We start from the raw sequence: 17526 nt of genomic DNA, 5'->3' as shown, positions 1-17526 counted from the left end.
TGACAATATGGTCAAATACATACTAAATCCTGTTGGGAGTGGGATTCACATGCAGCTGTAAGGCTGTAAGTAAGTCCATTTCAATCAGATTGGCAGCGGCGCGCAGAGCTCACTAGCTTTGGCTTTTCGCTTTGAGACTCACGTCACGTTTTCGATTTAATCTCGATAAGTACATCATTTGATGCATTGACATAGAATGTATAGACGGAGAGTCCCATACGGCTAATCTGGCAAAAGCCGAAACACGATCAAGTACGACGTTCATGTTTAGTACACATAGGTAATATACACAAATATGTTGCCAGTATTTCTATATTCCCTGATGACCCTGATCTTTACAAGAGGTTATCAATAATTTGGAGGTGTGTAGATTTTAAATTTATTACAATTGGTTTTTTAGGGTTCTATAGTCACAATGAATCTTATAAATATTATAAAAATCATTTGAGCGTGGTTGTGGTAACGGGTTGCCTTTAAGTGATGAGAATTTTTATTTTCGAAAACCAAATAATAAAGACTTATTTTTTGGTTTATGGATTTTATAATGATAAACTAGAGCTTACCTAACATTTAAAACAAATGCTACCTACAATAAAACAAAAGGACCCCTTTCACTCACATATTTCATGTTCGCCGTGTACCTCTGGTCATGTTGTAAATCAGAGGCAAATACTCACAAATTCTTTACTTCGTAATTTTATTTTATTTAAAACTCGATTCGATTATGGCTTCCCACACCGACTGTCGTAAAGATCAAAGTTTACATTCATAAAAATGGTTTACGCTACTAAATAAACAAATGGTCGAAAATTATACGTTTGGCAGTTTTATTATGTATTTAAATATTTGTATTGTATATTACATCTGATCTGAGTGATCTGAGTATAATGATTATACCCACAACACAATCCTTCTTGAGCTTACCGTGGAGCTTAGTTAATTTGTGTAAAAATGTCCTATAATATTTATTTATTTATTATTTATACTATCACGATAGTTGCTTTTTAAACGACATGGTTGCGTTGGCACGTGCTGTCGACCGCTCAAGAAAAATGGCTTTTGTTTAACGGACTAAGGCCCGAGACCGAAAAATTGCACATGAACATTGCAAAAGAGTTATTAATAGATAATGTTGGCGTTATCCTATCTCAAAAATGAGTAATGATACAAATTAACCGATATATAGGACTTTAATACTAAAACCTAAAAAAACAATAGGTAACTAGGTCAATCAACTGTTAATGAAGTTTTTATAACTTTCTAAATATAACTTTTATGAATAGAAAAGTTTCTTAAAGAAATGTTTGGCAATACGAAATTATAAGTTTTCTTCGTAAACAAATCGGTATAAATAAATCTAGAAGTTTTACTTTAGCAAATGACTGTTTTAAAAGTAACACAGAAGACATAAAAGTGTAATATTATCTTCTATTACCGCGATAGTTACTCATGAAATAAAACTATAGAGACAGATTATATAGCGTACCTATAATGAATTAAAAAAAAAAAACTACAACTCGACGTTTTATATCTTTACAGCGTTCCTGGTCAACCAGAGACTGAGAGAAGAAACATAAAAAAATGTGTAAAAGGTGATAACATAATAAAAGACATGAAATAAGTGAATGTGAACGTGAAAAATTAAACAATAGCCTTAAACATGTCATTGCGGACATTGAACTCGTCGTTACCGGGGTTCCCCATGAACTCTGGCGAGGCGTGGGCGCCGCCGATGGACCTGGACGTGTTCTACCGCCCCGACGTGGTGATCATCACGCTGTACGTAGCCGTGCTCACGGCCTCGCTGTCCGCCAACACGCTGCTCATATTCATCGTCATCAAGTTCCAGTATATGAGAAGGTAAGGATACTGGTATAGATTGTGAACTTTAACAGAACGAGGGCGAGACAGAAGAGATAATACACTCAATGTTCCAATATTTTCACCAAGGTTGTCGGCCAGTACTTCTGGCGCAGCGTAGCGCAAGGCCGCACTGGCAGGGTCGCCATGTAGGTACATTGAATGCGTCGTTACCGGGGTTCTTCATGAACTCTAGCGAGGCGTGGGCGCCGCCGATGGACCTGGACGTGTTCTATCGCCCCGACGTGGTGATTATCGCGCTGTACGTGGCCGTGCTCACGGCCTCGCTGTCCGCCAACACGCTGCTCATCTTCATCGTCATCAAGTTCCAGTATATGAGAAGGTAAGGATACTGGTATAGATTGTGAAACTTCGAGAAAGAGGGCGAGACAGAAGAGATAAGGTAGTAAAAGGGAGACTACCTTTTGATTTATTTGTGTTCTTTGAATTTCTCTACTTTTTTTTGTTGTAGGTATATTTTTGTTATTGTGTTTCGTTCAACGTTACTTCTTTTCAACCCATTATCACTACATAGTAGGTATAAAACAAAGTCGCTTCCCTATGTATGCTTAGATCTTTAAAACTGCGCAATGGATTTTGATGCGGTTTTTTTAATAGATAGAATGATTCAAGAGGAATTAAGGTTTAGGTATAATTTGTTAACCCGTGCGAAGCCGGGGCGGGTCTATATAATATACAAATATCTCGGAGACCGAGCTTTGCTCGGAAAACATAAAAACTCAAAAAAGCATGTATTTAACATCGTAATATTGGCATTGGCATTGTCATGGCAACTAATTTCAGCAAGCGAATCAGGCACGCATTGAACATCATTTCCTCCAAAAATAAACAAAATTTACGGAAAAAGTGCTATCTTGAGCAATCATTCTGAAAAACAGCATTTGTTAAGAGCGTTCTGACTTTTATATCAGCTATAACACAAGATTGATACCATTATTGTTTACACTAACTAACGATTAAACTGAACAATATTACGCCATATTAAATCTTATTTTATTGCTATAACGTACAATCTTGTAAAAGTCTTATAAGCATATAGAATTTGTAAATGGATTGCGTACTGAATATTATTCAGAAATGTATTCCAAATCATTTACTACAAAAATAAGGGTAGTAGGGATCGTGTTGGGTTCACCTGCTACTAAAGATCAGTCAAAATTGATCATTTTGCAATAAATGCCCATAAAAAGTTATCCATTTATTTTGCTTTTGAGTATAGTTCGCTAAGTGAATTTTTGGGAAGGCCAAACCTAGGTAACGTATAACCTACCTACCTACGTAAATGTAATGCTCATTTTTCCGGTTCATTATTAATTTAACTAGCGTAAGTGGCCTACAAAAAAAAATATTTAAAAATAATACTGCTTCAGTATGTATAGTCGCCATTATATATATTGGAGCGGCCGAGGTGCTCGCAAATATCTAAACAAAACCTTTAAGTATGTAAGTACATACGTTTAAGACTTAAGTGAATGTTGAGACATTGGCCGCTCCGATATGCCTATCGGATGGTAGTTCTACATACCTACGAGTACAAATTTTAATGTTTCAGTGTACCTATATCACCTACTTATAGTAAAACCATTTAAATTCCATTAGGTACCTATTGTTGCAATAATTGAAAAATATCTGGGAGGCCGAGCTTTGCTCAAACAATAGGTATATAAATATATATTGCTCAAAACATAATATATAAAAACTCAAAAATGCGCGTTTTCCCAGAGATAAGACCTAGCTAGATCGATTTTTCGTCCCCAAAAACCCCTATATAGTAAATTTCATCGAAATCGTTACAGCCGTTTCCGAGATCCCCGAAATACATATAAATAAATAAATATTCAAGAATTGCTCGTTTAAAGGTATTAGATAGATTAGATAGATAACGGTTGGCAAAAATATGTACCCTAAATTCGCATTAAGAACATAACTTCGTCTTAACTAGCATGAAATCGTAAGTCAGCATTCATCGTCATTGAAAACGGGGTTTGGTGAACTCAATTTCCTGCACCAAAAGCGTCTATAGTTGCCAAATGGGCAATAGAAACTTGTGACTGTAGCTGCCAAAATACTCGTACACAAGTTGTGACACCTTTTTCTAAACAAGTACCTAAACATGTTTCAGCGGAAATATATGTACCTACTATTATGGGGTTATGGCTTCATTTCCGTAGTAAAAGGTTCAAAGTTATATACACAATAAAATTATATGAACATTCAAGTAACACACGTCTAAATACTAATGTTTGGTAATGGTTTTCGTTGTTAAAATAGTTTTACAAAGAAAATAGAACAAGTTGAAGTTTTGTATGTAAAACTTCTACTCGCTCTAATTTCTTCGCTAACGCTCCGTAGCGAACGAAACGCAACTGTCACTGTCACAATGATATCGAAGAGTGATAGAGAGACACAAAGCGATTCTATAGGGGTCAAACAGAAAACTGTGTTCACGTCTTTCCTGTAGACATTCACAAGAGTTAAATAAAAGGAAATTAACCTTTATAGCCCAATTTTTTTTATTTAACCCTTATGCATTTGGAAAGGTTCTCCTTTTATTTAGAGAACTATGATAAAATCATTACTTACATGCCCACAAGCTGTTAACTATTGCCCACAGGAGAGAAAAATGTACAGTTCGCGCGAACACATTAGTTTTCTCTCCTGTCTACAGGAAAGACGTGAACACAGTTTTCGGTTTGACCCATAGCGAAGCGTTAGCGATCGTCACCTTCGCTAGTCCGCCTTGCGAACGTTGCGTCGAACAGCGGCCATAGAGTTGACTATACGCCGACGCTCGGGAGACGCTAGTGTGGGGTGGCTCTTAGAATGTCGTTTTAAAAATGAGAGCGTAACTTCGAATGTATAGAGGCGGCTAGGCTTATGTGATCTGTAATTTTAAAATCTGAATACCAGTCCAGCCAGCCTATTATGCATAGCTTTATCCATCTTTATCCACGTGATAAAATAACTGTCACTGTTTAACACCGTGGGAAAGAAAGTGACGGACACCGTTTTATCACGCTGTCACGTAGACAAGAACGACCATCATATCCGTACATCGTATCCGCTGCGGGCTCAGCACGGCTCCATTTTTATCGACTATCACTATACCCGTCACTTTCGCACTTACATACTTGTTAGAACGTGACAGGCATGGTGATAAACGATAAAAATGCGACCGTGCTACTAGGGCAGAGCGCTGTAATATTTACCGACACGTTTAGGTATTTCACCTTGTCTCTATCTAAGTTATACAATTACGCAGAAAATCTGATATTTCCATTTATTACCGAGAATCCTCTTTCTACACCAGCTCATTTACCTAACGAATGCTGCCTGGGGCCAAATCATTGAGTAAAGAAATGAGAATCAGAGTAATGGCTTCATAAAACCGTGCAGTAAAAGTTCGGATACGGCTAGAAAAATAGCTTAGGTAATCTAACAAAAGCGATGTTTTATAGCGGAAGTTAACAAATCACGTCGCTAATGCATGGCACGTTTTCATTATCGCTTCATATACTTACAGGCCAATTCGTTCGTGCACTGATATCAAAATGATTTAGTTAATCGTGTGTCTCGCGCAAGTAACAATCAGGGATGTTGCGGATGCAGATTTTTTGACATCCGCGGATGCGGATGCGGATGCGGATTTTTAAAGGCTCACATCCGCGGATGCGGATGCGGATGCGGATGTCAAGATTAGGTACTTAGAAAACGTCAAATATTAGTATTTTTTTATTAAAAAAAAACCAAACGTTTAGTATTTGAGCAAGAATATAGGTGCGTTATATTTAATAAACAGTAACTTCGCCGACTTTTCTGGATCTAGACGATTTCGTTATAGGTAATGACGAAATTACCTACCACTTTCGCCGCCGCTAAGACGTTCCTGTACCGACTTGTTCGACATCCGCATCCGCATAAGCTCCGCATCAATTTTATGCGGATGCGGATGCGGATGCGGATGTTGAAAATAATGCGGATGTTCCGCGGTTGCGGATGCGGATGCGGATGTTCGCAACATCCCTGGTAACAATGTACGGACAAGTACATTCGCCATCAGATATATCGGAGCGGCTAAGGCGCTCACAAATATCGGAACACGCCTCTATTGTCAGGGCGTTAGAGTGCGTGTTCAGATATTGTGAACACCTTGGCCGCCCCGATATATCTGATGGCGACTGTACCTACGAGCGAAATGTACGATAACCGAATTACATTATTTAGATATCATTCTGATGTCAGTGTACATTTGAATTGGCCTCTGTGCCCTTATTACTGATTGGAGCAGCTGGGAGCCGAGCGCATATAAACAATTTGATCTACGACGAGGTAGCTCTCGGCGCTTGTCATGTGGTTGGACAACTCCGTTTGCTCTGGCCACTCTCGTTCGTTAACGTACGTACGTAGGTACACGATTGAGCGAGGCAGTTATCTCTTACGAATCAACCTATTCTATAAACCTACGCATACGAAGGCCGTACAGAACGTTTGTTAAATCCAAATGTGTCTGGGAAAATCAAGAACTAAGAGCCCGCTCAAATTTTTACGTATAACGCGGGCGATTTTAAAGATAAAGTTCGAATATTTTGAGATCTACTGTTAAGGGCGTGCTAAAGCAAAATTGTAGTTTTTATATTGATATTTTCACACATGTAGGGAAAATGTGACAAATAATTAACAGGGAAACTAGACTACATTTGCGAGGGCAGACTCTAAGCAAATCTTAAAAGCTGGCTGTACTCCAATATATAATTCAATAATGCTACATCTTGATGAAATCGCTAATAAAAGTGAACTTTAGTACTGGTGAATAAAACTCAAAATATCATGACCAAATATATTTCGATGCGAGGTCTGCAAGGTAACTTTACAATTTCTATTCGAATTTTAAACAATTAACGCTACAAATTTGAATTTAGAATTTTAAACAAGCTCACTGGCCAGCAATTTCGGAACTAAAGTTTTTCAATAGAAAGGAGGATGGGTGGGTGATTATCTCAACGATTTTTTTTTGCGGCGCAGCTGATAATGACAGTGTGGACTAAATTGTTTCACAATGGTTTTTTTTTTCTGAAAACCTTACGCAAATTGTTATCTTAAGCCAAATCGCAAAATGTTATAAAAGTTATTGTTATTTATGAAAACAAATTTTTTTCGCCGCAATTCTAATTTTGGTGTAGTGTCCCCAATCCATTTTTCTTGAATGATTTCTATAGTAGAACCATAACATCCATTGATTTAACTAAAACTTCACAAACTTTTACTCGTTATTAGTCTACGTATATTATAAGAAAATAAAAGTGAAGATTAGTACATGAGTTGATACTCTAAACTAAGCATTAATAGTTGTTCTGGTAAAATAGTAAATTTTGGTGGTAAATATTGAAAATGATTTTTATGGTCGAAAGAAAAGCAACAAGGCTAACAAACGTGCAGTAACCTGTTAATTCAGTTCTGCTCCGGCACATGAGCGATGATGATGAGTCGTATGACGCTAGATCTGTCCAGCAAACGCGTAAGTAATGCAATTTTGGTGGTGTATCTAACTAATTACCGAAAAGTAGTTGTTTTTGTGTGAACTGTATTTAAAGCATGTTTATAGTTTCTTTTTTTAAATATAAATTTGAAACTGAAGTGAGTGATACGGTTTACTTTTAAATATACTTTTATGCAATGGTTCTAATTTTGGTGCATCAATTTTGGTGGTTTTGGTGGTAATTTGAAAACCACCAAAATTGCTTAATGCCATCAAAATTGATACTTATGAGCCATAACTAAGTAATTTTGTATTTGCTGTCATATATTTATATTTTGTATTCACAGCATTAATGACTAAGTGCATTGATTACCAGTAAAAAATAAATACTTTACAATGAAACAAAATTTCACTTTTTGTAATTGCACTGACTTTAACCTACATTATTTGATCGTATAATGTTTTCATCTACCCTCAACTGGCTTAAGGAGCCATTTCAGGGTAGATTTCGTTTACTTTTATTGAAATACCTAAAGATACAGACTATAATAGGGATGGTGGCCAGTAAATCTAATTTTGGTGGCAACCAAATTATTAAAATCATAATATCTCTAAAACTACTATGTATAATGAAAGGCCATTACTACACAATATCGATTGTGACTAGTTACGTATTATCGATACATAATTTAGACATAAACTACAAAAATAAAAAATCCCACCAAAATTAGGTAAATTTTGGACCTGTTGAAATTCACCCGGGTCAATTATACATAGCGCTGCAGACATTTTGGACTAGTCATTGAGTTTTCACTTCTGTCGGCACTCCCGGAGTGCAACCCGTTGTTTTTTTAAACAGAAGTTATATAATTTCAGAGTTATTGAAGTAAAACCTTAAAACTCGCGCAATCTCCAAACCTTCCATCGCAAGTTTTGTGCGGCTCTTTTGTCCCTTTCTGATTTGCAACCCGTTGTTTTTTTAAACAGAAGTTATATAATTTCAGAGTTATTGAAGTGAAACCTTAAAACTCGCGCAATCTCCAAACCTTCTATCGCAAGTTTTGTGCGGCTCTTTTGTCCCTTTCTGATTTGCAACCCGTTGTTTTTTTAATCAGAAGTTATATAATTTCAGAGTTATTGAAGTAGGTAAAACCTTAAAACTCGCGCAATATCCAAACCTTTCATCGCAAGTTTTGTGCGGCTCGACATATATTTTGTTCCTTTCCAATTTCGTCACTTTACGCCCCCAAAACCAAAAGTTTCTCCATTTTCACAGTTCCCTTGTACGAAATTGTTACTCTGATTTATTTCTGTGTCCAAACACCGGATATCGTTTTCCGTTTCAGGCAATAATGGGACTTAATGAAATTGCAAATAACTTAAAGACAGGTAGTTGAGATGTTTCAAGCCTCTTTAGTATCTTGTTTTATTAGTTTCTTTTGTTTTACCTTACCGCCTTTAGGCCTCATTTATATTCATTGAATTGAGAGATAAAAGGATAAGGACGAGTCTAAACTGGTTTATCTCTCTAGGCTTTTGAGGCAAATTTACTTGGATCCCATAATGATATTCATTAAAAAAAAATTGTGAACTGTGGGTTTTTAAATTACCTCATACATTATACAACCTCTAATACCTCTAATTTAAAATACCTCTACCAAAAGTCGATTTAATAATGAAATTCAAATTTCGAACATCTAACAAACAAAGCAATTTCATTGGTCCTCATTTCTAATATGAGTCGAGATGACGTTTTATTTAAATTAAATGTCAGTTGCAAATTGGTAAAAAATAGGATAATTGGGTAGTATTAACTACTTAAATAAGCCTAATGAAAGTTATTAAATGTTATCAAATGTTGTGTTGGTGTTAGTTATATAATGCTATTAAAAAAACAGCTTACCTACATATTAAAGTCTAAATATGGGCACTTATTCAGAATGTATTCAGAATACAATCGCGTCCTAAATAATTTTGACAAATGACTTTACTGACAAAATGACATTCCCAACGATACAAATCGTCGCTTCAATAATAGGAACAAGCAACATTTATATGGCTATGAAAAGTAAAAGACAGCCATTTACGATTATTGGCTTTCATTAACCTTCGACATTGCAAAATGAATACTATTACTATAGCTACAAAATGTATTTATGCAGAGCATTCAGAATATATGTGACTGGTGCATCTGCATCACATATATTATGTAGGTATACATTTTTGTGCCCTATCTCCAGGAGTCAAAGGGAAAACATGTGTAGATATATTTTCTGTCATTGACTGTACTAATTAAGCAACTTCAACGTGCTGCTTGTAACAAAAAGCTTTCTAAAACTCGTCCCCTTTACCTGCAAGGTAATATTTTTTTTAAAACGTGTCCCTCTTATAATGAAAAATAGCAAAATATGTCAAATTTGGTGTAACTATAGTTTAAGAGTGGACGACGAAGCGCTACGAAGGTCTCGGGATTTTTTAACGTTTGAAAAATATTACTTTGCTAATACATAAAATATAAACGTGTGTGCTCTAAGGTGTTTGTCAATTAGTGCAGCTTCTCGGGGCAGAGGTGTAGGGTTGGAGCCGGTCTACCTAGCTTTATTTGACGTTCATAAGCGCATTGTAATTATGCCTACTTGAATAAACTATCTTTTATCTTTATCTTTAGTGCCAACCAATTATACTTACTTGCGTATTTTAACATGCAATTAATGTTCCACCCTCTCACCGCGAAAATAAATACGCAAATTAATATAACAAACCACAGCCTAAAGTACAAAACTCGACACGTGTTTCGCTTCTACGAGGCCTCATCAAGAAATGCTGGAAATGTTGACGGTCTGGGGCCCGTTTCTCAAAAGCTTGTAACTTGTAATACAAGCGGATGTCACTTTTTGACAGCTTTCGTTAGAAAGGTACTTCCACTTGTATTACAAGTTACAAGCTTTTGAGAAACGGGCCCCTGGCGTCCGGCAAAGGAATGCTTTCGGACTCGGATTTCGGAACTGCATGTAAAAATACGCAAGACGCAAGTAAGTGTAACGGGCTGAATGAATGACTAGCACGTTTATATTTCGCGGATTAAAAAAGTAATATTTTTGATTAATTAATATGGATTTCAGCAACGTAACGGCTTTCGAAACTAGTAAAACCGTAAAATTACTATAGTATGATGTCGTCCATGTGTCGTCCTAACACGAGAGTCCTAAGTTCGCAACACAGTCGTATTGTTATGTTATTAAAGCCCACAATCCCTTAAATTCAGCCTTATTCTGAACCTAATTGCGGTTCGCCTTATTGTTAGACGGATTGATAGATTATCTTTATAAGTGATTTGTTAGATTGAGTTGTTACAGTTTCCTTTCTCTTTTTCTGGGGATGAACTATTTCTTTCTTTCATGTGACTCCTTCGGGAATATAAGTTTTCAGACAACAATAGTACATTGTACAACGTGGATATTAATTTTCTTGCCCTACTAGTTTTACACAATGTTGTTAATCACATTTGCGAGGAAAAGTGGTTATTTCTTATGCAAGGGGGCGAAGTTGTTATTTAAAGGTTACTTTCGGATGTCAACTGCATTACTGTTGCAGCGTCGTTGCTGCTGCCGCTGTATTCCTTGATAAAATGAGTGACGTTCCACCACATTATTGGCTCGATTATGACGTTTGTACCTTCATTCACGGCACATCAACTGCAGAGGGGCAAATTGCGGGGATCTTTCTCTGTTACTCCAATTAAGGCGTAATTAAAGTGACAGCGAAAAATGCCCGTAATTTGCGAACTTCGATTTTCGCGGTTATAGCACAGAACCGTTCATATCCATAATGATGTGAGGAATCACGATAAAAACTCATTTACATTACGGTTAAATAAGTGAAAGATAAAAATATCGAATTGGTGGAATGGTTTGAAGCAAGTTTTTAATTAATAATAATATAGGTACCTATACTTAATTAATTTTAATATATTACCTATATTTATTGCGCAGCGTAAGCTGAACAGATTGTTGAGCACTTCTACGTTTCAATATAAAAAATAAAATTAGTTTCACTAGCATGCGCTTGATTAAAAATATTAAATACCTATGTAATAATAAATATTATGAACAGAATTCTGTTTCAAATTAAGCTAGCTTTTTAATTACCTCACTAACCATCAAGTTACTACTTCAAAACACTTGTAAAAAAGGCTGTTAAAATTCTGATATGTAGGTAGGCATCTAATAAAATGTTTCCCTTAAAATTTTCACCATGTCTTATCACGTTTCTCATATCGCCCAGTCGTAATTGGTTTAAAGTATAAACGATGTAGGTATAGGTATACAGGCAAACGAACACGTGTCGAACCGTGCCGTAGCGTAGTGGCAATAGTTAAAAAAACCTTGCAACGTGAAATGCATGGTTTTGAAATATGTTGTACAGTTACACTTTAGTTTTTTACGAAAAATGTTTATGTTACCGGCCATTAAAACTAGTCTTGCGTTAGCCGAATTTATTTTTAAAAAAATTTGTTCCTGAAGTATTATTATATTATAACTATTGTATTTCAATATTTTATTTTATTTTATTTTATTTATAAGGCACACTTTACAGACCACATTCAATACATGATTACAATAAAAGTGGTAGGCTTTGTATAGAAATGCCACCCAAAATAAGTGAGCACAGCAAGAACAATAAATAATAACGAGCAAAAACTATCCTAAAATTATAAAAAAAACACTACTACTTAACTACTACTGTTATTCTTTTTGAGAAATAATAATATCTTTAAACCGACTTAATTATTAAATTACATAAATGATCTTAACATGTTAAATTGCTTACTATTGTTGTTGTGTAGTATGGTGGCCAAGAACCTTAACGACTTGCCTCTTGAAAACCGCTAGCCGTGAGTTGAAAATGTCGATGTCTCTATGTTGTGATGCTAAATCATTATACTGACGACACATTCTAACAATTGGGTTATAAAAAGAAGTATTATTTTTGTAGACTTGAAGGGCGAAAGTCTTAGGAGCACGGGATCTGAATCGAGGGGTATTGAAAGTAACCAGGGATAGTAAGCTAGGCGAGTCAATATTATGATGAAGAAGTTTGTGTAGGAATAAGAAGTCATGTAAGAGACGACGAGATTTAAGGGAGGATATGCAAAGTGTATGTAGTCTCTGTTCATAACTATGACGTATGAGATCAGGTTTGTAGCGATAGGACACGAGTTTAAGGCATTTTTTCTGTACTCGCTCAATGTTGTTAGAGTGCACATCGTAATGGGGCGACCAGACGATGCAACCATACTCGAGCACGCTGCGTACGAGACTCTGAAATAGGCAGAGAAGACTGCTTGGTTTTTTGAAATCTTTGGTAACACAAAGGATAAATCCCAGCATTTAGTTGCAGCAATATAACTATACAATATTTTATATATCGTCTAGTACCCACAACACAAGCCTTTAATAAGCTTTCTTTGGAAATAGGTCAATAATAAATAAATATTATAGGAAAATTGTCCTATAATACTTATTTATATTTACTACCAACTCAGTTCATTTAAATTGCATGCAGACATGTTTTTAAATAACTCAGTTCGTCCCGCGCTAAACTTATTTACTCTCAAGTATTTGGGCCAAACAAAATTGCATTAAGTTAAATAAAATTAGCTTAGCTTGCTGCTGCGCAGCGGTCTGGAAATGCCGGTGTGGCCTAGGGGAAACTAATTTGGTCTAAAGTCGGATTTAGTCGGTAATATAGTTTATAAATAAGTAATACATTATAATGATACATTTAGTATGTAGGTACATATTTACCTAATTTCATACAAATACGACGAAAAAAACGACGACAAATTGAAAATCGGCCCATAAGCTAAATAAAATAAAAATAATTTCATATGTTAAATAATTTCATACGGGCTGTCCCATAAACAGCATGCCTTTCTAGTGAGAATGCCAAAATAAGATCAAAACCTTATCAAAGTGTTCAAACTGAATCGGCCTCGGTGTAGTATATATCAGGGATGTTGCGGATGCCGATTTTTGACATCCGCGGATGCGGATTTTTAAAGGCTCACATCCGCGGATGCGGATGCGGATGCGGATGTCAAGATAGTACCATAAAAAACGTCAAATATTACATTTTAGTATTTTTTATTCAAAAAACCGGCCAAGTGCGAGTCGGACTCGCATTCCAAGGGATCCGTACAATAAGTCCCACTCACGCTTGACTGCTCATTTCTAATAGGTTTTTTGGTTTATTTATTTATTTATTTATGTTAGGAGAACCAACAGCTTTAAAACTTACAATAGACAACAAGATTAAAACAGTAAGCCAATTACAGGAACTCACAGGTAGTTACAAAGTATTAAATTTACAACTAATGCTAGCACCTACGTACACACACATGCGTACAAAAAGAGAGAGAGAGAGAAAAGAAGCATAATTGAAAATGGCAATAGTGGTTAATGACTAAATTACCTAGCAGTCTAGCACTTACGCCGATGCTAAGACGTTCCTGTACCGACCTGTTCCACATCCGCATCCGCATTACATCCGCATCGATTTTATGCGGATACGGATGTTGAAAATAATGCGGAAGTTCCGCGGTTGCGGATGCGGATGCGGATGCGGATATTCGCAACATCCCTGGTATATATATGTATAACGTATAGCTAATATAAATAACAATTTCACAATATAGCGTCAAATTCACTCCATATACGCAGGCCAATTCGACCGTACACTGGCATCAAAATGATATCTAAATATTCTAAACAATAGCATTAAGTTATCCTGCATTCCGCTCTTACTTGGCCGTACATGTATTAGCGCGAGCGAGACGCAACCATAACTAAATGACATCATTCTGATGTCAGTGTACGTTCGAATTGGCCTGACAATCACTCCGCACAATCTCAAACACTATATTACCCACACTTCTGTTTTATATGAATCCTCCACACGCTCAATCATTTCAGCGCCAGCGTCTTTGTTGTATAAAACGTATAAACCTAATAAATCAAATAAATCATAACATAACGCGAAGTGATTTGTTGAGACATTTCAATGGCACCTTTGTGGAGATGCGAATAGAATGTGCTAACACACGATTTTTGTAGTACTGGGTTTACATGAGATTAGTGGCTAAAGCCACTGACTTAATATAAAAGAAATAGACACACAAAGCAGAACAAAAACGTCAAGAAATGTGGATCCCAAATGACGTTTCGCACCATTTGCATTGATGATAAAAACGCTTACGTAAATTTTGAGTCGAGATAAATGTTTCGTACAGAAAAGAGCTTAATGTCGTAAGCATTAAGTGTCAAATTTGCAAACATAAGTACCAACACTGTTAAAAAATTTAGTCCGATGGCATTAAACGTAACGTATTTACGTCAAACAACGTCAAACGAGAATAATGAACGAATGGAGTCACTTTGGTACACTTTAATATGTATTACTGTACAGGAAAACCAATTGAAGTAATAAATAAAACAAATTTAATTTAATCGGGACCTCAAATAAAATTAATTCGTGGTTCAAATTCAAACAAATTAAATTTTTAATTCGTAAGTATACGTCTTTAAATACTAATTTCCTTGAAATAAATTCTACTTATTAAATAACTGTGTATTTAAGATCTACATTTACTCATAGCGCAGGTGCACGGGGACATTTAGATACTGATTGGATTTTTTTTATAAAGTCTACCTATACTTTATAAAAAAAATCCTGTGGTTGTCACTGTGTTCCGACATGTTTAGTATTTACAGTTAGTCGATATAAGCCCTTATTGGTGGTGTATATGTCGGAAACAGGGAAATGGGCCGAACACACAAGTGCCGTTTTGCCTTGTTTAAAACTGCATCACCCCTATCTCTTGCTATAATTAAATAGCAGTCCACTTTGCACGTCGCATAGGTTTTCTTGGAAATCTTGAATTTAAACATAATATTATTTCTTATGAATTCCATATAAAAATATAAAAAAAATATTGACCTCACATCGACTCATTAGATTTTTGTTCCTTAACATCCCTTCTTTGGTACTAACAAATTAATTTATTCAAAACCATAAAATTACCACCAGATTACATAAATTATGTAATGCTATCCAAAGAACTAACCGAAAGAAATACATTCCATCCTTTTTCCTTGTTTTATCATTGTTATTTTTACATATTTTAACGGCACATTTCGTAATTGTTGACAACTTCACATTTGAGCGTTTCAAACAAGACTAAACGAAAAAGTAATGCATGATCTGTTTTGACATCACTTTTGTGGGGCCATTTTTGGCGGCTGATTGGGTATCCAGTTCTTTATACTATATCAATGGCTAAAGCTTAGTATTTTCACTTTGAGTTTACTTACGGTCGTGTGTTAATTTATCACCAGTCGTGTCGAATTTCCTCTTTTTCGCACTTGTATCGAAAATAACTATTTTAATTGTCTTGTGTTTATTTATTTTTTCAGGTAATAACTATAACAAGCCTCACCAGGAATAGGTATATGAACACGTGCCATGTTGCGGAATTTTACTGGAACTAATGTTTTCATACTATACTGAACTGTCACATGAGAATAAGCGCCCTCTTGACAATGATCATATATGTATTACTAGTCAGGCTTTACAATGGTTGCAGTTGGCTACCACTGCGAACTCGAGAACCAATTCAATCGAACATTCCTGCCTGTCACAGAGACCGTTCGAGTCTCAAATTGAAATCACAACCACCTTTGTACGACATATCGAAGGCTTCCAACCTTCACAGTTTACGTAATACCGAAAGGACTTTATTAGTAAAAGCCATCGAGATAACATATACCGTCAACCGGGTATAATTATGTTATCTCGATAGCCGGGAGGGGGGGGGGGGGGGGGAAGGGCAAAATTTAAAATGTGATTTACCTGACAATTTCTTTAATAACTACTCACATACATTTATCATACAAAATCTACTATTGTTTTCAATCGAATGATACAATATACCGCAGCCATACAAAATTCACCCCAGTTGACGCCGTTGACGGTACTCGAAAAGGATAGGAAAGAGGTCTATCTATACAAATTAGGTGTGAAGTGTTCCTTAAAAATTACTATGTTTGACTGAATGGGGTAGTCATTCATGTTTTCCTTTATACCCAAACTGATTTGTTTTATTAAAGAAATAATAAATATTATGGGACATTCTTACACAAATTGACAGTAAGCTCAAGAAGGCTTGTGTTGTGGGTACTCAGACAACGATATATATATAGGTACATATATTTATTTATTTATTATTTACTAGCGACCCGCCGCGGCTTCGCATGGGTTAACAAATTATACACAAACCTTTCACTTGAATCACTCTATCTATTAAAAAAAACCGCATCAAATTCCGTTGCGTAGTTTTAAAGATCTAAGCATACATAAGGACTGACAGCGGGAAGCGACTTTGTTTTATACTATGTAGTGATATGTACGGTATAACATATTATATGTTAATGTTGGTCAGTTTGAGGAGTACAGCCTACAGTTTAATTCAGCCATTCTCAAAGTGTGTTCCGCGGAACCCTAGGGTTCCGCGACACCCCTGCAGGGGTTCCGCAAGAATTTAGAATAATTTAGAATAATAAAATAAGCATAATTATTATGCTTATTAATAAAAAAAATACACTTCTAAAAACTATTGTTTTATTGTAGGGTTCCATCAAGTATTTCGCTTTCCAAAAGGGTTCCGTCAAAAAAAAAGATTGAGAACCGCTGGTTTAATTTATTGCTCCTGTTACAGGAAGCAACCTGTATAGGTACTTACCTACTTTTGTATTAAAATCTTTTTAATTTTACTTTTAACCGTTTGACCCTTTTTTTTTTTTTTTGATGACCCAGGGGGAATCCCTTATGGATCCCACTGGCCCGGGAGAAGCCCTGTGGGTATGTCCGACTTCCACGGACTAAACCCCCTGGGGTGTTCCGCCGCGCGCTTTGTAGGCGGGGTTTCGGGAACTCTATTGTAGACCTCCGATACCCCGTCGGCGATGCTCTTGCGAGCTCACCATATGGGGCTGCTCTAGCAGCTTACTCCGCTGAAGACACCTCGGAACACTTGAGGGTCTTCCAGCTCGAAACCTCTTCAGGCGAGTGATGGAACTCCCGACCCATCACCCGCAGGTTCCCGTTAAGGC

The 17526-nt window shown here is 36.2% G+C and overlaps 1 protein-coding gene across 1 annotated transcript in view; it reads left to right on the top strand.

Annotated features, from left to right (window-relative positions):
• Nucleotides 1-2021: 2021 nt before the first annotated feature.
• LOC134650504 (QRFP-like peptide receptor) overlaps nucleotides 2022-17526 on the top strand; it is a 131466-nt gene continuing 115961 nt past the window's right edge. The window contains exon 1 of the mRNA XM_063505461.1: nucleotides 2022-2203. Coding sequence (XP_063361531.1) covers nucleotides 2046-2203 — 158 coding nt within the window. The 5' untranslated portion in view covers nucleotides 2022-2045. The remainder of the gene's footprint in view (nucleotides 2204-17526) is intronic.

This window comes from Cydia amplana, chromosome 8, assembly GCF_948474715.1.
Source record: "Cydia amplana chromosome 8, ilCydAmpl1.1, whole genome shotgun sequence".
NCBI classification, from domain to species: domain Eukaryota; kingdom Metazoa; phylum Arthropoda; class Insecta; order Lepidoptera; family Tortricidae; genus Cydia; species Cydia amplana.
This window is presented reverse-complemented; position numbering and strand designations above follow the sequence as displayed.